Below are 22052 nucleotides of genomic sequence, written 5' to 3'. Positions count from 1 at the left end.
AAAAGTAATATGATTTATCATGTTACAATTATGTAGTTTCATGAATTTATGATAATTTCACACTTGTACATTTTAGGCAGAGTTAGGAATCTGAGATTCTAACATAAATAATTTATTATACCTTTTGTCTGTGATACAGTTTCTGTGTGTGTGAGAGTTTGGATGTGATCACATTCAAGCAATCAAGTTTATGAGAGTCTTAAACTCAGAGCAGGCCAGTTTTCTGGATGACATTCTCTCTCGCTTAGGAGTAGATGCTCCAGTAGATGATATTGAAGAGGAAGTATGCCAAAGGAAAGAATATTTTGGAATAGGAGTCGATCTTGTAACTGTTGTTCATGATATGGTTGACGCCTTGGCGGATAGAACGCCGCCGACGGAGGCGCGTGCCCAGGACGGGAGGGAGGTCGGGCGTTGTGGAGTTCCTGGAGGACATGCATGGGTCTGTGTTTAGGCCAGACAATGGAAATGTGCTGAGCTCTATGTCCTGGTCATGGAAACAGCCATCGAACGCCATGGCTTGAGATGCATCGTATCCAGAGAGCTGTAGGAGACAAACACAATTCACTTTTTCTGGAATTTATGTGGTAAGATTATTTAAAGTACAATATATTGGAGATTAAAGAAATAGTGCACTAAAACTTGCTCTAAAATAAAAAATAATGTCTAGGCAGAGGTTTGAGGATCAAGGTCCATTGACATTTGATGTTATTGAGGTCCACAAGGGCCATATTTGATTTGAGATCAACAATGGAGATATTAATTATTTCAATCAAGATTACCCATGAATAATCACTGGAATTTTGTTCCATTTACAGACAGCTATCATATAGGTTAATAATTACATAGCACATGAACAATATGGATCTTTTTTGTCTATTTAGAACTTAACAGTGTGGACAAAAATAGATCTGGTTTAAAAGGCATTTTTATGCTGTCTTAAGTCCATTTTAAAGAATTGATTGATCTATTACAATATTTGATCAACGGGGGGCGACATTTCAAAATAAAAATTTCCTGGAATGTAGAGAAAATGCATCATTACACTGAAAATACAGAAAATTTGTATCAAGTTTAGAGTGAAATAATTAAGAATGTTTAAGAGAACTTTGACCTTCAATTGCTCGAGTTTCTTCATTTCCTCCTTAGTAGTGAAGTAGTTGACGGCTGCATACTCGATGACGGACAGAAACACAAACAGGAAGCTGGTCCACAAATAGATGTCCACCGCTTTCACATATGATACCTGAGGCATGGATGCTGACACTCCCGTAATTATGGTGGACATAGTCAACACTGTAGTGATGCCTGGATTGAACACACATGCAGAGAGACACACTGACTATACTCTGATGCAGTCACATTTATCATTGTTCAGCTAACTGAAATCCAGTTCGGAGGCTGAACTCTAGTCATTTCAATAAGAGTCCACACAACTGGGAATTTTTCGATAGGGCAAAATATTTCCTCACAGAGTTCGCTAATGTGACCGCAATTTTAGACTGATTTACAAAGTTACAAAATGCAGTGCTGTCTAGATCAACATACTTGTTGATTCTTCCAAACCAATCAGATGTCAGGCTAGGGTTACCAGCGAGTATAAAAGAAAAAAATTGTGACACTTCTGTGACACGATCACTAAAAATCACAGCTAATCAGAACACATTTTGCAGGATTTTGGACCAGTGAGATTTTATAATGGGTGGAGCTACACAGTGTGAAGCCGCATAAATAGGCTATGTTCACACAGCAGCAAATTATGCATGTCAGTACTGTTTTAGTGTGAAAAATATGGTCGCACTCACACATAGTTTGATTATAAATGAGAGTGACAAATGCGTTTTCTGTTGATGTTAAACCAGGACCATGTCCTACTTGGCTAAATCACATTTATGCAGGCTTGTTTCTTATAATCTTCGGAAAAACATTACGACTTTGTTAAGCAACGAGACAACTAAGCAACCTAAATCTACACCACACAGGGCTGCAGTCCAACAACATTAAAATAAAGCTTCCAAAAGGGGATTTTCACAGAGATACAATAGAAGAACCATTTTTGAGCAGTTTTTGCATGTGTGTGGATAGGTGTTACGCACCAAGCGAGACACGGGCCGGTACCGCCCGCCTGTCAATCCAAAAAGACACCCAGGACAGCACAACCATCAGCATTGTAGGAAAATATGTTTGCAGCATAAAGAAGAATATGTGTCTTCTGAGGATGAAGTTGATGTAGAGCCTGTTGTACCAGCCTGACAGAAACGAGTGTAAAGTCAGGAATTAATAACCTACTGGTACCAAACAGGACAAAGAGATAAGATTTGTCATAGCATGAATACACAGAAGGAGAGAGAGAAAAGTGTGCCATACCCGTGCTGCTGTACAGTGCCAGACCATGTGAGGGGTGAAACTCTTCAATGAAGAACTGAGAGAGAGCAATCTCATCTGTCCTCAAAGAGTCATTGCCATTTTTCCAGTACAGCATGAGGTCGCTCTCAGCATATGCGTCTTAATGGGATACAGGAGAGAAGCCAAAAGATAAAGAAAACAGGCAAAAGATAGTGTGCCTGTTCAAGTTGTGTTTATATACATGGATAACTTGAAGTGTGCTATTATGGCACATTTTATTAATGTTCTGGATTCAAACGGCATTTGTTGCATAATGTTGGTGCCTGAAGAAAATAATTTTCACTAGCATTTTCTCTAGTAAGTAACAGTGTTGTTGTCATGAACTAAAACTATTGAAAATTTTTTTAAATAAAATAAAAATGGCAAAAGCACATCAAATTACTAAAACTAAAATGTAAAAAATTAAAACCAAAAATTAAATAAAAGCTAATTCCGTATATTTATAAATATAATAATAGTACTAAGTAACATCCACTTTTAATGATTTAATTGATTTCCAGTTTGCATTTTTCTTGATAAATATCCTGCTTCACTCAGTTTTATGTCACATTATGTGAAGAAACAGGTTGCAAATAGCAACTCACAATGACTTTACTGCTATTATGTGTAACATCTTGTAAATTTGTAAAGTTATAAATCATCATTTTTGGAGTGTAACTACCTTTTTCTAGGCAAATAAACATCTAATTGTTTGATAAAATCGAATTAAAAGTGAAAGGTTGCTTGGTTTACAGGCTTCACATGACAGAATTTAAAAACACTTTTTCACAGAAAAGGTCAGGAAGCACTTGTCTCATGCTAACATAGGCTACTGTATGTAACATGCTGCTATACTTTCGCAACAGTGCATATTCGAACATTTATTTCATTACTTCATATATGGTACTTCCATTGTAAGCACCTTTCCATTACCATTATTTTACTGTCTAAATGGTGTCAAAAAGCTGCAAGTTTAAATTACACTAGAACTGAAGATGTTTCTAGGTGGACACGCACAGCTCTCCAATTCCAGGGAACAGTTTTGAGAGTCCAGTGGGAATCTGCTGAAGTCCATTGAGCACAGAGAAGTAACTGTAATCCTACAATCAAAAGAATATTCCATTATTAAAACATTACATATGAAGGAAATTAATCAGCAGAGGTTGCAGGCATCTACCTGACGCTGTAAAGGATGTTGCCGTCTGGGTAAACCCTCAGCATTACGTTCTCCATGGTGGTATCATGGATGAAGGAGCGCTTGGAATGGACGAAAAAGACATCAGGCTTCCAGATCTTCTTTACCAGCCGGCCGTCAAATGTGCGGCTCAGATTGTTACTGGAGGGAAATGCCAACCGTTCATCCTTCCAATAATGCCTCAGGTATAGGGTCATCGTAAAGTCCTGCAAGAGACCTTTAGATTTTACTGACCTTATAGATAAACATGACAACTTATTAAGGGCAACAGTGAAGAGCAGTTACTGGCATTTTGGTGCAAAAAAAATGGTTTTGACATATACCAGGAAGACCTTTTATATTGCTGAGATTTACTTTGTAGGAAGCCAAAGGCCTGCTTTTAGAAGACCAACTTTTTTTGAATTTTGTGCTAAGAACTGGTTTGTATTCAGATTATTGAAATAATCTCATAATGTCTTAGTTTCAATTATTTATTCAATATATACTAAAAATCATTAATGGACCTGTTAAAAAACCAGAACCATCATGCTATATTTATATAAAAAGAGAATGTGGACTTTTACCATGTTTACTTCAGAGATGCCGTCTATACTCTCCACCTGCACATCAATGCCCACAGGGATGGCAGATCCTACAGAACAGAAGACACATTCATATGCAAGCAGGACAACAGCAATGCCTTTGATATCAACTTAGAGAGAAACTGCCTCCGTTGCTCCTACAGAGAGAGCATATGGAGCTCAAAATGTTACTCTAATCCTATTTGTCCCATCATTAATTAACAGTCGTCCACTGAATGGACAGCATGAAAAGCCTGGTTCCACATGTCAATCTTCTTCAATCATGTAAAAGAAAGCTCAATCACCAATAAACTACAGCCGTATCTAAATCTTATCTATCCCTTCCTCCTCCTGCTTCTTCTTTTACAGTTAAAGCACTGGCAGATTAGAGCACTGCTGGTTGAAAGAAAGTGACACAATGATTTATGCTTACATCTATGCCACCACTCACAGTGAACCATGTATGGTGTAATTTGCCATTGACATTTGTCATTTATGTGCTTGCATGCATTTATAAATGTTTAAAGTTCAATCTGTTGTTAAATACTATTTAGGGGTTGGATAAGACCTGACTGAGGATTTAACTTTGAAGGCCCTTTTGAAAAAGAGGTTTGTGAGTTGTATTAAACTTCAAATCTTATATTTAAAAAATAAAAAAAAAATCGAAGATTGTAGTTGCAAATAATATGAAAGGCCACTCAAGTGTACTTAAAGAGAGCGACTCAAGTTTCTCAACACACTTAAGTACACTTTTAAACAGTTACAAAGCAAAATATTCATAAATTCCATATCAGTATTTAATTAAAACCTCAAAAAATAACTTTACAATAGCAGAACAACAAACCAAGGTGATTGTTCTTATACTTTCTCAGTATATCTACTGTTTTATAAATAAACTTCAATCAACTGAATAAACTTCATTTGATACAATATGCTGTTAAATATTTTATTTAAAAAGTCTGTTTATAAAATCTTGGTTTTAAAAGAGGCATTTGCTATGATAATTGATATACTAATACTACAATGGCATTTACATATTGTAAGTGTGTCTTAAAGGGATAGTTCAACCACAAATGAAATACACTCAAGCCATCCTACTATAGGTGTATATGATTTTCTTCTTTCAGATGAATACAATCAGAGATGTATTAAAAATGTCCTGGCTTTTTCAAGCTTTAATGGCATATTTTTACGCAAAAAAAATGGCAGATTTTTAAGCAAAATAAAGTGCATCCATCCATCATAAAAAGTACTCCACACAGCTCCGGGGGTTAATAAAGGCCTTCTGAAGCGAAGTGATGCATTTGTGCAAGAAAAATATCAATTTTTAAAACTTTATTAACTGTAGTATCTAACTTCCACTAACTGTTGTACGCACTGTTTGCTCTCTCGTCTGCGCTTCCGCATTCGTCACTTCTCACTGTAGCTTACGCTACACCTACGTCATTTGCCCAGAACATCACTCTCACGTGAGTGCGTGTACGACAGTAAGCGGAAGCTAGAGATTACGGTTTTTAAAGTTTTCAACCACTAACTGTTGTACGCACTGTTTGCTCTCTCGTCTGCGCTTCCGCATTCGTCACTTCTCACTGTAGCTTATGCTACACCCTACGTCATTTGCCCAGAACATCACTCTCACGTGAGTGCGTGTACGACAGTAAGCGGAAGCTAGAGATTACGGTTTTTAAAGTTTTCATTATGGATATTTTTCTTACGCAAACGCATTGCTTCCCTTCAGAAGGATTTTATTGACCCACCGGAACCGTGTGGAGCACTTTTTATGATGGATAGATGCATTTTTTGGGCTTCAAAATCTCGACCCCCATTCACTGCCATTATAAAGCTTGGAAGGTTTGGAACTCTAATTGTATTTGTCTGAAAGAAGAAGGTCATATTCACCTAGGATGGCTTGAGGATTAGTAAATCATATGGTAATTTTCATTTTTGGCTGAACTATCCCTTTAAGTATTCAAATATGTGTGAAAATGGTCTATGAGTGGCATCTTGCACTTTTCCATCTGTTTTACCAGGTCTGGGATGTAATCCAGATTATTGTCCACCAAAGCACATCTGTGTCCTCAACACCCATTATCTAATTTGTGTTTGGCACAATCTGGGTCACGTTTGAATTTAGGATCACACTCGCCCTGTCAAAGTCACCTCTGGCCGCTTTCACCCCCGAGCAGAGAGATGGCAACATCCACCTCGCTCTGCCCTCTGACACAGTGAAATGGTACAGTCCATTTCTAATCAGGTTTATTAAAAAGAACACTCAGGATGATTTTCAGGATCCAGATGAAAATTGATCATTGGAGCAAATAAACAGTGAGTCCTGACCTCCGAATCCAGGCCTCATGGCAAAGTCGTGGTCTTCGATTCTTAGCAGCTGCTCAGTTTTGATCAGGAGGGACTTAGTGCTGTCCTTTCTCTTTAATTTGTAGTCAATCCGTCTGAAAATGAGAAAAAAAAGGTCAGGAGAAAAACACATACAGGCCGTTACTGCACTTCTGTGATTTTTCAACAGGAGGGAATTGCGGGAATGTTGTCCAGGGTCGGACCATTGCATTACAGAGAACTAAAACGTGTTTTAATCATTTGCCGACCTGTTTCCATGTCAGAACGCTACCCTAAACATCTGCCTCAGTGCTCCAGCATCTGTAATATGAAAATAATTACTCAGCCATTAGAGGAATGATTTATAAAAACAGCTTGTTGTACAACAGAGGTTGTGTGTGCCAGATTGTGAAAATGAGTTTGGAGCAGTTCCAGAAGCAAGCCGTTCTCTGAGTCCTGAGAGATAAGATATGAAATATGCCAAAAACACGGCAGTAACTAGTGAAGGTCAGTCGTAGACATACAATGTTTCACCTAACATAGCTTTTCCGTCTGCGTGCTTTAATTGAAACCCCAAATATACTGTCAATCATGCTGTGCTCAATACACGGCAAAGTTAATTGCACACTGAAGTGCCATTACAAAATTAAACCTCAAACTGAATACAGAACCAAACAACCACTAAAGACTGTGTGATGGACTCATTACGCAATCATGCTAACAAAAACACAGCAGAGAACTAATGACACAATGCATGCTGCTGTACACTGCTGTGATTATCTGAAAAATTAAAATAAAAATTACTAAATTACATTAAAAAACTAAATACATATAGTTAAATAGATGTGTTTTTACCTTATTAATTTCTTTCTAAAAACAGAGTTCACCATGATAAAGCTTTTATAAATAGTCAATGCAGTGACACATTAACAAAAATTACCTGGAAAACCTGGCTGACAATGTAAAAAGGCTTTTTAGGAAACTGCAGGAGTGACTTTAATGCCAAACAGCAGTTTGGCTGCTCTCCATCCTCCACTATGAAAGCAAAAATCAGATGATGGCACCAGGATGGTTTTAATTACAGAATGAAAGAACATTCTCACTCTTGAGGTTGTGTGTAACTCTTTACTCTGTGGTAATATACAACCACCAACAATGGATTTAAGCCACACTTCATTCCTCATGTAGACAGATAGTACAAAGATAATTCAATAATTCACATTTGCATTACTTGAAACTAAATAAACTATAATACCATATGAAGTGTAATACACTATATAAATAATATACAAAAATAAAATAAAAAAGCATATTTTATTTCAACTATTTGCAAAGGCAATACTTCTCATAATCATTTAGATTAATTACTAGTAAAATAACTAAACCTAAATGAACTATAAATTAATAAATACAAATTAAGTAAAACTACAGACATATTAAAAAAACCAATAAAAATGACTAAAACTTTAGCTAAAATTAAAGTGAATACTAAAAAAAAATAAAAAAAATCTAATTATTAACAATGTTACTAAAATAATACAGATTCTAACATTATAGGCAATTTGGTAATATACAACCACCAACAATGGATTTAAGCCACACTTCATTCCTCATGTAGACAGATAGTACAAAGATAATTCAATAATTCACATTTGCATTACTTGAAACTAAATAAACTATAATACCATATGAAGTGTAATACACTATATAAATAATATACAAAAATAAAATAAAAAAGCATATTTTATTTCAACTAGTTGCAAAGGCAATACTTCTCATAATCATTTAGATTAATTACTAGTAAAATAACTAAACCTAAATGAACTATAAATTAATAAATACAAATTAAGTAAAACTACAGACATATTAAAAAAAACAATAAAAATGACTAAAACTTTAGCTAAAATTAAAGTGAATACTAAAAAAAAATAAAAAAATCTAATTATTAACAATGTTACTAAAATAATACAGATTCTAACAATATAGGCAATTGATCTACCTTGTAATATCCAATATAGCACACCTGAATGGTTAATCAGAAATTCCTGAATGAAACATTATTTTTCAGTTAAGCCTCATGCTAAACAACACAGAAACCCTTCAAAACTGGTTCTGGTGTCCTCCAGTCTAATTAAACCCCCTATTTACTCTTTCCTAATTACTCCCCATCTGTTCACACACTGAAGCATGCTGGCAAACGACAGAGCAACATCTTTATGCAAAACTGATCAAATATTTAAACCCTATTACATAATAAGTCTAAAAGTCCAAACAAAGTCATTTTAGATGTATTACAGCTAACAATTTGCTGAAGATGAAACAGTAAAATTTAATTGATCAAACAACCTAACAATGTACACTACCATTCAAAAGTCTTTTTATATAGATATTTTTTTAATTTTCTTATGCTTACCATGAAGGCTGCATTTATTTAATCAAAAATTCAGTAATATTGTGAGAGTATTACAATTATTTTTTTAATTATTTACAAATAATTATATATAAATATATATAATTAAAATTGTAATTTATTTCTGTGATGTCATTACATTGCTGCTCAATAAACATTTCTTATTATTATCAATGTTGAAATCAGTTGTGCTGCCTAATATTTTTGTGGAAACCATGATGATACATTTTTGTCAGAAGTCTTTGATGAATAGAAAGTTCATAAGAACAACATTTATTAGAAATAGAAATCTATTCGTACCATTAATCATAAATGCTTTTGCTGTCACTTTTTCCAATCATTTTATTAATTACTTTTTTTTTTATCTTACTGACCCCAAGGTTTTGAACAGTAATTCAAAAGTACTTCATTACTCACCCTCTGAATCTGTTTTTGCCATGCTCAGCCAAGTAAACATCCTTGTTTTTCTTCCGGTTAGGATAGGGGTTGTTGAGCAAGGTGACGGGCCAGAGACAAGCAAGGCACAGCAGCCTGAGAGTCAGCAGGACCAGCTTCATGACCAGATACGATGACGGAAGACCTGTTTCTCTTCGTCTGTAGCTGGAGTCCAGAATTCTTCTACAGAGCCAAGACGGGATGGTTCCTGTGTCCTGGCCATCCCAAGCAAACCTCGGCTGAGAGGTCGCTGGGAAATGTTACGACATTTGCTGATGTTTGCACGTCTCCCAGTACAATCATAAATCTAGTTAGTTTTTACAGCATATATTCAGCGTCCATCACCGCATACTTCAGCTGATTGTGTGTGTCAGCTCGCTGTTGTCAGTGGTGCTTTGTCACCCAAACATAAATCACTATGAATTTATCCTTACAGTAATAAAAGAATGACATTAATTCCTCTCAAATCCTCTTATCTGTAGCTGGTGGATATTCCTTTAACCTACACAGTGGGATGGGACCATCTCTAAACGGGATTTCCACATGCCAGGAGTTATAGCTTTATGCCATTACTGTTGAAGATAAACTTGTCATACCTGTCCACTCGTGTTCATACACTTCATTCGCTGATGCTGAGGTGAAAAACATACAAAGTGAACAAGTAAGAGACAATAAGATGAACCTAAAAATCAGAGTGACATGTTGCATTGACATATGGAGATGTAATCCTGTCCTTGTCCTCTTGATCACCTTCTTTCAAGAAAATATCATTGGTATCACAGATGTAGTCCAGATAGATCATCAGATTTAGGCATCTGAGAGTAAATATTACAGGAAATGAACATTTGAAGGTAGTGGTGCTGGTTAAAACCATTGCATCTGTGTTTTGCAGAATGCCGCTCTGGCATCACCTGATGATCTGCTCCAGTTTCAGGCAGATTCCATCATTAGTTATTATTATAAAAAGCTCAGGGAGTAACCAATCAAATCATATTAATGCAATCAATTACATTACAGAAGCGTAGAGAGAGGGTGGAGGGGAGAGCGAGCAAGATCATAGGATGGACAGATACAAAGAGGGGAAAAAAAATTCATAAACCATTTGCGGCATCCCTGTATCCAGTAATCCCAGTGCATTGCCTAATCTGGTGGATTACGGCCTGATCAGCGGCAGAGACAAGCTACACCATCACAAATAGTGTATCTGCATTGAGTTTTACTGGTTTGCTAACCTTATCACAAGAGGAACTTGGCCATATATCAAAGGAAAAAAAAGAGAGATCACTTCCTCTAATAAAAAAAAGATGATTAACCTTTGCCCTTTGCCTTAACATGCACGTGAGTCTGCCTTTTAAATCATATCAACCACAACACAACAAATAATAAATGGTTAAAGCCTTAGAAAGCCTGAGACAGTATGACATTACTTTTCTATTTAACTACTAACAACAAAGAAGCCAGAGAGACATTTTATTATTATCATCTGCTTTTTTCTGATTTGTTTTATTCTAAAGTGTGTCAAATTAGCCATTTAATTTAATCGCTTCTTGTGCTCCTATATAAAGGTGTGTGAGTTGTTTTGTTAAATTTAATTTCGGTAGGAGATTTGTGCCTACAAATGTTCTGTTATCAAGAGTGATCTTGATTCGGAAGATTCCACTTACAAAGAGAGAATGTGATCAACAGACTTCACACAAAACAAAAACAAAACTACGCTCAAGCTTAATGTAAAATGTTAAGAACATAAAACTGAAGGGCAATGTCAAAATCTTCATGTACGCACTTCCAATATCCAATCGAATATAATGTGTCTCTCTTGATTCACTTGCTCACCCAAACTGAATCTATTGTTCTCTGGGTTAAACATTTGTGTGAAGCCTCTGGAAAATGTATTTGTCAAGAATCAATTAGTATCAATCTGATATTCCACCTGAAAGCAGCATTTACTGTATCGAGTTAAAAATGACTGATGTTAATAAATACAGTAAATGACCATTGTTTTTTTCCACTGTAGTTCAAGCCTTCAAGAAGAGAGAGCAATGACAGCAGTGCATTCTTGGATTTGTCTAATATTATTGTGGATTGCTGCTGATACAAATGGGAAAACTCCAGGTTGTAGCCATAACATAAAACCTTCACTTCTGTAGGCCAACAGTGTAGTTCAGGTTCTCTAGAAGATTTTTCATATGCTTCCATGCTCTAAACTGAACAATTCATTGTCTCAGACACACCATGAGGTCATTACATGGTTTGAAATATGAAATTATTAAACTAAAAGAAACATTGCTGAGACCTAGCAGAGTTTTCCATCTGTGTGACTTATATTAACAGACATATTTGCTAAACATTTAAATGATTGTTGTTCTTAAGATAAGAGTAAGTGTAGAAATTCTCGCACCCTTTTTAGTAAAATCAGACCAAGGACTCAAAACAAAAGTGTGACAGACAAAACATTGGTCTGATTAATTGCCTGATGTTAATCATCACCAGGGAAACCAGCATTTCAGCTCTGTTTTTGACCTACGACCTAAATAGTTTCAGGTCAAATTGGAGATCTCAAGATGGACTCCAAAAACAAGAGCAGATCGTGCCTTCCCATGAATGATACTTAACTATTCGATCCATTTAAACAGTTTTAGATACAAATGAACCCTTCAATGTGATTGAAGATTAGACGAGACAAAGTAGAGAGAAATCACTTTCTTTTAGTTTTTAAAATCTCACATTTTCCTCTTTACCACACCTCTAGATGTTCAGTTAACATGCACGCTCTCAGAAGACTGTGTCCTACCCTGTGTCTTTGAAGCAGCTGGAGATGAGATCATACACTGGTTCAGACAAAATGTCCCGATCCAGAGTTATATACAGGGGAGTGGCCGGTTAGATCAGGCGGATCAGCACTACAACAGCAGGACATCATTATTCACCGAAATGATTTCCTCTGGTAATGCATCTCTTCATATCCAGAAGTGCGGCCCACAGGACAGGGGGAAGTACAGGTGCCTTGTCACCAGCATTCGAGAAACTACTGAGCACTTCATCATAGTCAAGGTGGAAGGTGGGCTGTCACAGATTATATTCAAGAGTTTAGCAATCATAAATGTAATGATTATACTTCATATATAGGGTCAGTAGTGACCATGTGACATATCTTATATCACGTAGTGACCTGTAACTATTTGCTAAAGGCCCTTTTCATTGATAGACGGCAAAACAGGGCCTGAAACTCTTGAAAAATTATGATTTTGTCCAACACAAATGGACTGTGAACCAAGATCTCAAAATAAATAGGCTATACGAGGCTTGAAAATAGAGTTTATTTTTTGGCAGCGGCTATTTGCACTAAGTCTAAATAGTGCTAGATGCTATTTACACTGTGTAAATAGCAATTAGATTCTATTTATGTTAAGTGCAAATAGCATATTTTCTTAGCGATAGATGCTATTCACACTAAGTGCAAACATCTATGGATTTTATTTACACTAAGTGAAAATAACAGTATTTTTTAACGATATGCTATTTACACTAAGTGCAAATAGCTATAGATTCTATTTACACTGTTAAAAGAGCAAGATTTTCTGCTATTTATACTACTTATTGCAAATAGTAGCAATTAGCTGCATCTCAATATTGTAGTACATTATAAAACAGTACGCAATATTAATGTATTGAGCGTAAATAATAATTTTAATTCAAATTATTAAATGGATGCCACCTTATTGGGACAATAAAGCCCTCCCTACACCTACCCTAACCCTACCCGATACTTTATTTTCAACTTTTTGATTATTTCCTTCATATTTATTGAAAATAAATGCCTTTCCGATGCGATATGAGATTTGAAAAGGGAGAAAAAAAGTTCGGCAATCGGGTCGATCACGTGCGCCTTCCCATCCATGCCTCTGTCTTTTTAGTGTTGACTATCCCAATCAGACGTTGGTGGGCGGAGTTAGTGTAAATAGCCTCTGCCAACAAGGCGAGCTATTTGCACTTAGTGTAAATAGAGTGTAAATAGACACTCCGTTATTTTTTGTTTTTAATTTTCTGGCATTCTAGCAATAATAATAAAATTAATTAAAAAATAATATAAAAAGAACAAAAATCATTAAGCTTTGTCCCACATTTGGCATAGTAATAATAATAATAATAAATTTTAGGAAATGAAAAGTCCTACAAACTAGACACCTGGCCAGGAAATGAATAAATGCACGAATATTTTATATCCCCAACAACACAAAGCATAGGGTTTGTGCTTCTAAAGCTTTACAAATGTAAAAATAAATTGCCACAGTAATCATGACTTGAAAATGATAATGACACCACAAACAACAAAAACAACAAATGACTCTGTCATTCCAGCCCCTATCCAGTCAGTGAGCTTGGAGACAACACGTCTCAGTGGTTTTGAGGAAGTCATATGCTCCAGTCGAGACGTATACCCTGCTCCCCGTGTAAACCTGTTCACAGAGCCAGCCAGTCTACCCGATTCCTTCCAACCCTTCACACGCAAAATGGCTGACAAACAAGGCCTGTACTCGGTGGAGAGCAAGCTCAAGAAGCTGAAAGATCTGACCTACATCTGCCTGGTCCAATCATTCTACAGGTCTCAGACATGGAGAGCATCACTGCAGGAGAAAGGTTTGATCTCATCGAGCCAACTCATGTCTGGACGCGTTACATTGCATTTCATCATCATTATTATTACATGACATTGCATCACCAAATATTTCCGTGACCGACCAAACAATAACATGCAGATGAGAAAATATCATGTATCACAATGTCTCTGACCTTTTCAAATGGCACCTAGATACTATTTTAACCAATTTTCAAATAAACAGAAATATTCAGCGTGGAAGGTCAGGACTTCATCATCCCCTGTGTGGCCCCATGGAACCTGCAGAACTTCACACTGACATGGTCCTTCATCAAAGAACACAAGTCCTCAACCATCTACACCTATGACAGCCTCACACAGCGGAGCTCCAGCGTTTGGAAGGTGCGACTGGTGACTCCCAGGGGTCGAGGCGGAGACGGCTCACTACAGCTACACAACCCGCTGAGTCTAGAGCACACTGGAACCTACACCTGCATCCTCTCTGCTCACCAGACCAAACACGAGGTCCATACGAGAGTCAACATTACACAGACCAAACATGAGGTCCATACGAGAGTCAACATCACACAGACCAAACATGAGGTCCATACAAGAGTCAGCAACATAGAGGCCAAACATAAAGACAATACAAGAGTCAACATCACACTAAAGCCTGGTGAGAGCATGTTATACCCTGTAAACCACCATCATTAACTTGCACAACATTTCTAACTTTAAAAATGAAGTTAAAATCACAAACAACAGTATTTCCCTTTTTAAAGAAGCATATAGTTCTGAGTCTGCCTCTGAAATCCAAAACATTCTTTATGCAATTAACTATCTTACGTTTTGGCAAATTGGTGGCTAATTTGTACCAGTTCCATAGCAACTGTAAATGGCCTAATAAAGAACCATAATATTTGGCAAAGGATTATTTAATGAGAAAATTATTATTAATATGAATACATTTTATTATTTTTATGAAGACTGGAATATCATTGTTGCTGTTTTATAAAAGGGACATTTCTGTTCCACCTTTTCTGTTCTGCCGCACCTTTTAAGATCTGTTACTTAAAAAAATATCTTATGAAACAGACTTTCATAATTATGGTTAAGCAGTAGGCACTTTATTAAATACAACTTGATTATTTTCACAATGACAAATAAAATGAACATGATGGAACTCAACAAGAAGGCAATCAAAAGTTGAAATGCCATTGCTCAGTGAGTGATTTAGAGTTATGTTATGTTAGGGTTTCTCATTTAACTTTGACCATTTTGAATGTATCATTGAGGTCTCTGTAATTTTATCAAGCATTACTCTTTAACCAAATATGACCACACAATCACAGAATGAGTAAAAAAAAAAACACACACACAAAAAACAGTTTTACTTACTAATGTTTGTGCTATTGTTTTTCCTCCAAAATAATGTCCCTTCCTGTATGATGATGTCATTTAGGAAGTGGCTTTTAATTGTTAAGGGTATGCTAAAAAATCAAATGGAAAGTGATATCAAGGTACTCTGGTGATATTGAAGACACAGGAAAACCCTGTGAAATAGCTGCCAGTTGAAACTATAATAAAAATGAAAACAGGTTACGTTTGAAACATGAAAGTTTGGTAAAGTCTCTTTAACAGTCTCTGGAACTTTGTTGGACGATTGCGTCAGTTAACTAAACAGCAAAGGGGGATGTTGAAATTTCATTCAGTTCTCTTTTTCAACTAACAAACTCATTTTCTTCCCATTTCATTCACCACACAAATTGTGTCTGACGCGCAGAAAAACAACAGTCCGAGAGCTCCCCCCAGTGGTGGATTCCTGCTGCTGCGATCACAGGCCTTGCAGTCACTGCAGTCGCAGCAATCATAGGAATTATAAAATGTAAAGGTATGGATTACCACAGTTTCATGCATACATGCATAACTATTTGGAATATATTCTTAACATATTTGTGCAACAATTGTATCTTCTTCAAAAGCAGCTGGCTGTACAAAATCAAGTAAAACCCATGCAGAGGCTACAGAGATGCAACCAATCAGAGGTTTGTGTGTGGTAACAGTTACATAATAAATACTCCTCATCTCACTGCATCATATTCACAGATCTCTATCCTTTACAGTGACTGTTGCAAACAGCAGAGCTGCATCTGAGGACACTTGCTTAACAGAAGAGATCGCCAACAGACCAACATGAGAATAGATGGGGGGAAAGTTTGTTTAAAACAGTTTGTTTCAAAGTGATTGATTTACTGCCAAGATAAAAGGAGAGACAAGTATTTATTCATCATTATTATTATTATTATTATTATTATTTCTATAGGAAATATGTGTCAGTACTTACAGTAATCAAGATATAAAAACAATCCAGTGTTGAATTTCTATAAGAAAGTTTGTTTAAAACAGTTTGTTTCAAAGTGATTGATTTACTGCCAAGATAAAAGGAGAAGAGACAAGTATTTATTCATCATTATTATTATTATTATTATTATTTCTATAGGAAATATGTGTCAGTACTTACAGTAATCAAGATATAAAAACAATCCAGTGTTGAATTTCTATACATTTTTACTAACATGTATTTTTCTTATATGTACTTCTGAATTGTTTTTTTATTCGCTCAAATAATGTTTTGAATTCTATGCATATTATCTGCTGAATTTACACATTAAAATTAAATGATTTTTAAATGTCTATCTGTATGGGAACATCTACTAAATGTCTTAAATGTAAATGTCATTTCTATTAAATATATGAATCATACACAAACAATTATACTTAACAATAACAATTTATGTGAAATGCTATATGTATCATAATTATATATACAACCTCCCAGCTCTGTCTTAATATTTTATTTGAAATCATCTACAGTTAAGTAGTTTCTTTTGTGATCAAATCTTAGATCTTACTCATAACGACAAGTAAAAGTAAATAATGGTTCTGTACAACTGTCAAGATAAAATAATTACATATCATTCCTGTTAGGCCTGTAAAAACAAGTTATAATTATTTACAAAATATTTAAATTATATTACAATAATCATGATTGTGATATATGTGCTATATGTGTAAAAGAATCTGTATTTCCATATAATTAGGGCTGTTTGTTTCTGTGATTCACTGCCATTTTTAAACTACAGCATGTATAGTTTACACACTGATATTCATGGAATGAGGTGAAGTTCAACTTTGGGTTCTTGAACACAGAAGGAGTGTTCTACATAAGACCAGTGTAGACTTAGTAAGACTTGTGCAGCCATTGTAAAAAATAAGTGTAATTTTAACTGTAAAATTTTGTAAAAACGCTACGGAAAAAAACGGTTAATAGGTTAACAGTAAGTTCCCGTACTATATACAGTGAAAAACTGTAAAATATCTAACCATGTAATTTTACAGTAAAATGCTGTTAATAGTTAATAGTTATTAGAAGTAAAAATAACAAATCAATGTATCATTTACAGTCAAAAACTGTAAACTGATATTCCCAGAATTCCCTGCATGACACTCCACATTTGAAAGTATTTTGTTTAAATAATCATGTTTTTTAAATAGTTTTTGTTATTAGTTATGTATATTTGGGCTTTATGTTACATCTTCTGTTGTTTAATGAAAGTTGAATGCATTATTTAAGGATCATGTGTGTTACCATGATGGTGTTTTGTGTTTGCATGAATGACTGTGCACCTTCTATACATTAGTATATACTGCTGTTTGTGGCGAAGCTACTTGTGATGAGCTTTGATTCTTCACATGGCTGTTCTGTTGTTTAATGAAAGTTGAATGCATTATTTAAGGATCATGTGTGTTACCATGATGGTGTTTTGTGTTTGCATGAATGACTCTGTGCACCTTCTATATATTAGTATATACTTCTGCTTGTGGCGAAGCTACTTGTGATGAGCTTTGATTCTTCATGTGGCTGTCTCTTTTACCACCTGCATTAATATGGTGGTTGTCAGTATGTTAAAGGTACAAAACAGATTTTAATAGCAGTGTGCATTGTAGAATATACTGGTTTACATTCAAATGTTCTTGTTTTTAAGTTACAGTTTTATACTGTAAAATGTACAGTTTTTCTGTATTTTTTACAAAATTATTCTGGCAACCACAGCTGCCAAAATTATTTTGTAAAAAACTACAGATTTTTTTTTACAGTGGCCTTTTAAACTCCACAGAGTGTGTTACAATGAGGAGAAAAAGAATAGCAGTAGCTGAGAAGTAGTTGATCGACAGACTACATATTACATTCAAATCATTCATATCAACTTCAAAAACAGACTGCCTCAAAACAGTCACATTAGCACAAAACAAATGTTTCTTTAACTTAACAGTACAGATACATTACACAAACCAAACTCTTTCATTTCAAACATTTCAACATTTTTACTATCTAGAATCTTTCCAATTCTTTTTATCTAATCAATCAAACAGACACAAAAGAATAACTAAAGCGGATAAAATGTGTTGAATGTGGTCGTAACACTTGAGACATTTAGAGAGATCCATACAGGTGTAGGAACTGAAGTCATAAAAAATATCCCCCCCGGGGTTAATGCTGCTCCACCAACAGACCATATAAAATACCAAAAATACAATTATTTTCAAAACATTAGCTAGAATTATGAACACACAATACTGACTGATGGATCTGCGGAGAATCATCTTTCTATAAGTCATTAAGAAATATGAGGTAATCGTGTGTATACATATTTCTTCACATTTGTGCAATTTTAGACTAAAAGTATGTATGTTATGTAGCAAAGCACTGTGACCAAAAATAAATGGGAGTAAACGTGACTAAATATGTTCAGGTTTGTGTCTCGTTATTCTATTCGAAGTATCATTAACTACCGATTGATTTAGCATGCTTTTCCATTCCTGACAGAAATGAAGAATTATTACTGTCATTGTAACCAATTATTATTATACATAGTGGTCAATATTGAAGCTATTTAATCTATCTGATAATTCAAAGCTGAAGATCAAATCACAGTCAGTATTGGCAAAAAAAAATAGCCTACACTCTTAAAAATAAAGGTGCTTCAAAAGGTTCTTCAAGCGATGCCATAGAAGAACCATTTTTGGTTCCACAAAGAACCATTCAGTCAAAGGTTCTTTAAAGAACCATCTCTTTCTTTCCTTTTTATAATCTGAAGAACCGTATTTCGCCACAAAGAACCTTTTGTGAAACAGAAAGGTTCTTCAGATGTTAAAGGTTCTTTATGGAACCATTTAGACAAAAAAGGTTCTTCTATGGCATCGTGAAGCACCTTTATTTTTAAGAGTGTATATAGTCGATGCACATCTACCTCTTCCCAGCTCTATCTTAATATTTTATTTAATATTATCTGCAGTTAAAAAAAAGTTTATTGTGTCCTAAAATCTCACATTTTCAGTTTTCAATCATAACAAGAAGTAAAAGTAAATAATGGTTCTGTACACCCATCAAGGTAAAAGAATTACATCACTCCTGTTAGGCCAGTTGGAGGCAGCACATTTTTTACCATCATGATTTTGTCTTGTGCATAAAGTATTGTGGGAGGTTTCTAAGACAAACATGACCAGTGTGGCAACTCCCACAGAGGGTGTAATGTGAAGAAATCATAATAGAATGTAGCTGGTAGACAGACTACTTATTACCTTCAAATAGTTTTAAACTATGTGACTATGAAGCTGCTTTTCTTATTGTGGATTCTGCCTGTAATCTTAGGAGGTAAGAAACCAAAATATCTACTGACATTTATTTACATGTCTGATATGTTTCTCAAAAACTGTCTCGACTCGTTTGCTCAACCTCAAAATCAGACTGCCTCATACATACGTCTTGTCAAAAGAAATGACAATCAAATGTATTTGTAATTAAATGTTTAATTGTAACTTTAATTGCTAAAATGCTTATGTAACTTTATATTACATTAATGTCAAGACTTGAACTCTTATTTCTCAATAAAAAGAACAAGATAATTGTTACTATTCTCAGATACTATTCTCAGATACTAAAGACACACACACACACACACACACATATATATATATATATATATATATATATATATATACATTATATATTATTTTAATACTTTGATCCTACATCATGAATAGTATGAGTTAGAAACACACCACATTCTGCTGAAAGTAAACACATCAGTATAGCTTTACTCAGATTTGAACTTTGATACAAGTTAATGATTGCAGACTTGTTGGAATCACATGTTCTATTAAACCCAAAGCTGTTTTGCAACTATGTTTTCACGTATTTCTCAGTGGCCTCATGGAGGTCAGTTTATTTGTGATTTTATTTATATAAAATAAACACAACACACACGACAGTACTGTACAGGGAAGCGTGAATGCTGGTTGAGTATATAGTATGTACAGTAGGCCCACCTGTATCTTAATATGACACTGTATATTTGTGTGTTCATCACACAACTGTAATTTGCTGTTTTTACAGACACTCATGTCACCTGTATCTATTCTGAGGAATGTATGTTACCTTGCACATCCACCCACCTTGATATCATCCACTGGTACAAGGATAAAAAAGCAGTGCATTCATTTTACCACAATCAAGACCAGCTGGGCCATCAGCACGAGGACTACAAGGGGAGAACATCACTGTTTTCGGAATCTGAAATTAAAAATGGAAATATATCACTCTTGATAAAAAACATCAGCCTCCAAGATGAAGGCAGATACAGATGCTACGCTGCTGATGATAAAACAAATAATGAGAAGTATGTGGTTGTGTCTGTGGAAGGTGAGAGTCAGAATTTCTGAAACTCTGAAACAAAAAATAAGAACTTTGATTTCTTTAAGAAAAATTGGACATGCCCAGAGGAATATGCGTTGCTTAGGAGTTTCTCTTTCATCTCTCATGAAACTTAATAGATTTTGTTTCATGTATAATGCTGATTACTTGATTCTGATTGGCCATTCCCAGTACAGAGTGCATTAGTGCCCGCCCGTTTTTCAGAAGCATTGATTACAGAAGTATTTTTTCCCATTCATTTTAAGACTTTAAGAAGTCTTCAGATTTTTTAAAAGTCTTTATTAAAACACTAGGGCCTAGTTTCACAAACAGGGTTTAGCCAGAATTAGGCCATAGTTCAATTAGGACATTCAATTAGCTTTTCATGAAAATTGACAAAGACAAAGTAACAAAACTATTTGACATCTTAAGTCGGTGAAAGAACAACAATCCTGAGAACAGTGCTGGGTGGTAACTGATTGTAATCTGGATTATGTAATCAGATTCTAAAAATTACATGTAAAAAAAGTACATGTAGTTAGATTATATTACATTTTAAAATACTTGTAATCAGACTACAGTTACTTTTTTATTGATTACATCATATTATTCACAAATGTTTTTGTCTTTGGAAGGCTTTTTTTATCAAACACATTCAAATGCACAAATTCACATTATTTCTCATTTACATGTAATGCAGGGATTTCCAAACTTTTTTTTAGCTGAACCTCTTTCACCTAATACTTTAAGTGGGTGCTGAGATTTTACGGTAGTCAGTTAATTATTAAATAACACATTTGCAGGAGTCTCTGTTGGTTAATGGTCGCATGACATGCAGGTAAACAAATATGTCATCTTTTTTATTTTGATAGTTATTTTAAAATGATTTATTTTTATTTTTATTTTTTATGGTTCAATTTATGATTATGATTCATTATTAGCTTTTCATTAAATTCACACATCCCTTGCAGTTCCTTCATGAAACCCAGTTTAAGAAACCTTGATGTAATGTTTAATGCACTTCATATAACAAGGAATTGAACATTTTTTCATTCTCTTTGTATTTTTATATCAACATTGTACAATATTATCCTATTTCAGTCAATGTGATAAACAAGTTAGGTCACAAGTAATCTAAAAGTAGTCTGATTTCATTACCTAAAACATGTCATGTAATGGATTATGTTACTAACTACAGTTGTTGTCATGTAATTTGGAATCAGTGACAGACTACAGTTTGTAAGTAATCTTCCCAGCAATGCCCATGAAGCATTGTGAATTACATAATTGAATTAAAAATGATGGAGGAATATATAACTATTCATTTAAAGTTGTTTACTGTATCTACAGAAACAATATATTTTAATTTAATAAAAATATAT

At 34.8% G+C, this 22052-nt stretch overlaps 2 protein-coding genes across 4 annotated transcripts; one reads left to right on the top strand and one right to left on the bottom strand.

Moving 5' to 3' along the window:
* Nucleotides 1-103: 103 nt before the first annotated feature.
* Nucleotides 104-15515, bottom strand: LOC107586729 (gamma-aminobutyric acid receptor subunit rho-3-like). Of its 2 annotated transcripts, none has more exons than XM_016274214.1 (9): nt 15315-15515; nt 6478-6590; nt 4144-4211; nt 3563-3786; nt 3403-3485; nt 2368-2505; nt 2097-2249; nt 1115-1308; nt 104-544 (listed from the first exon to the last, which is right to left on the bottom strand). In XM_016274214.1, the coding sequence occupies exons 2-9, from the start codon at nt 6494-6496 to the stop codon at nt 245-247; spliced, it is 1179 nt and encodes a 392-aa protein (XP_016129700.1). In that variant the 5' UTR covers nt 6497-6590; nt 15315-15515; the 3' UTR covers nt 104-244. The 2 variants fall into 2 exon arrangements, with proteins under 2 accessions (XP_016129700.1, XP_016129699.1); XM_016274213.1 differs by lacking the exon at nt 15315-15515 and adding an exon at nt 9302-9661.
* On the top strand, nt 12228-16182 carry LOC107586731 (uncharacterized). 2 transcript variants are annotated; one of them, XM_016274217.1, is made up of 6 exons: nt 12228-12377; nt 13679-13957; nt 14161-14592; nt 15700-15807; nt 15902-15961; nt 16040-16182. In XM_016274217.1, the coding sequence occupies exons 1-6, from the start codon at nt 12251-12253 to the stop codon at nt 16111-16113; spliced, it is 1080 nt and encodes a 359-aa protein (XP_016129703.1). In that variant the 5' UTR covers nt 12228-12250; the 3' UTR covers nt 16114-16182. The 2 variants fall into 2 exon arrangements, with proteins under 2 accessions (XP_016129703.1, XP_016129702.1); XM_016274216.1 differs by having other exon boundaries at nt 15899-15961.
* Nucleotides 16183-22052: the final 5870 nt, after the last annotated feature.

Source organism: Sinocyclocheilus grahami, unplaced genomic scaffold (genome assembly GCF_001515645.1).
Source record: "Sinocyclocheilus grahami isolate Dianchi unplaced genomic scaffold, SAMN03320097.WGS_v1.1 scaffold85.1, whole genome shotgun sequence".
NCBI lineage: Eukaryota > Metazoa > Chordata > Actinopteri > Cypriniformes > Cyprinidae > Sinocyclocheilus > Sinocyclocheilus grahami.
Note: the sequence above shows the minus strand (reverse complement) of the source record. Positions and strands in the feature narration are given on the sequence as shown.

What these genes read in the sequence shown, in the direction of transcription:
- LOC107586729 (XM_016274213.1), bottom strand. Translation starts at nt 9,441, where the DNA reads ATGAAGCTGGTCCTGCTGACTCTCAGGCTGCTGTGCCTTGCTTGTCTC. An exon ending in CATGAGGCCTGGATTCGGAG is followed by an intron (nt 4,212 to 6,477) that starts GTCAGGACTCAC and finishes TCTGTTCTGTAG; the next exon opens with GATCTGCCATCCCTGTGGGC. An exon ending in AACATCCTTTACAGCGTCAG is followed by an intron (nt 3,486 to 3,562) that starts GTAGATGCCTGC and finishes TTTTGATTGTAG; the next exon opens with GATTACAGTTACTTCTCTGT.
- LOC107586731 (XM_016274216.1), top strand. Translation starts at nt 12,251, where the DNA reads ATGATTTCCTCTGGTAATGCATCTCTTCATATCCAGAAGTGCGGCCCA. An exon ending in CATCATAGTCAAGGTGGAAG is followed by an intron (nt 12,378 to 13,678) that starts GTGGGCTGTCAC and finishes CTGTCATTCCAG; the next exon opens with CCCCTATCCAGTCAGTGAGC. An exon ending in AGCATCACTGCAGGAGAAAG is followed by an intron (nt 13,958 to 14,160) that starts GTTTGATCTCAT and finishes TCAAATAAACAG; the next exon opens with AAATATTCAGCGTGGAAGGT.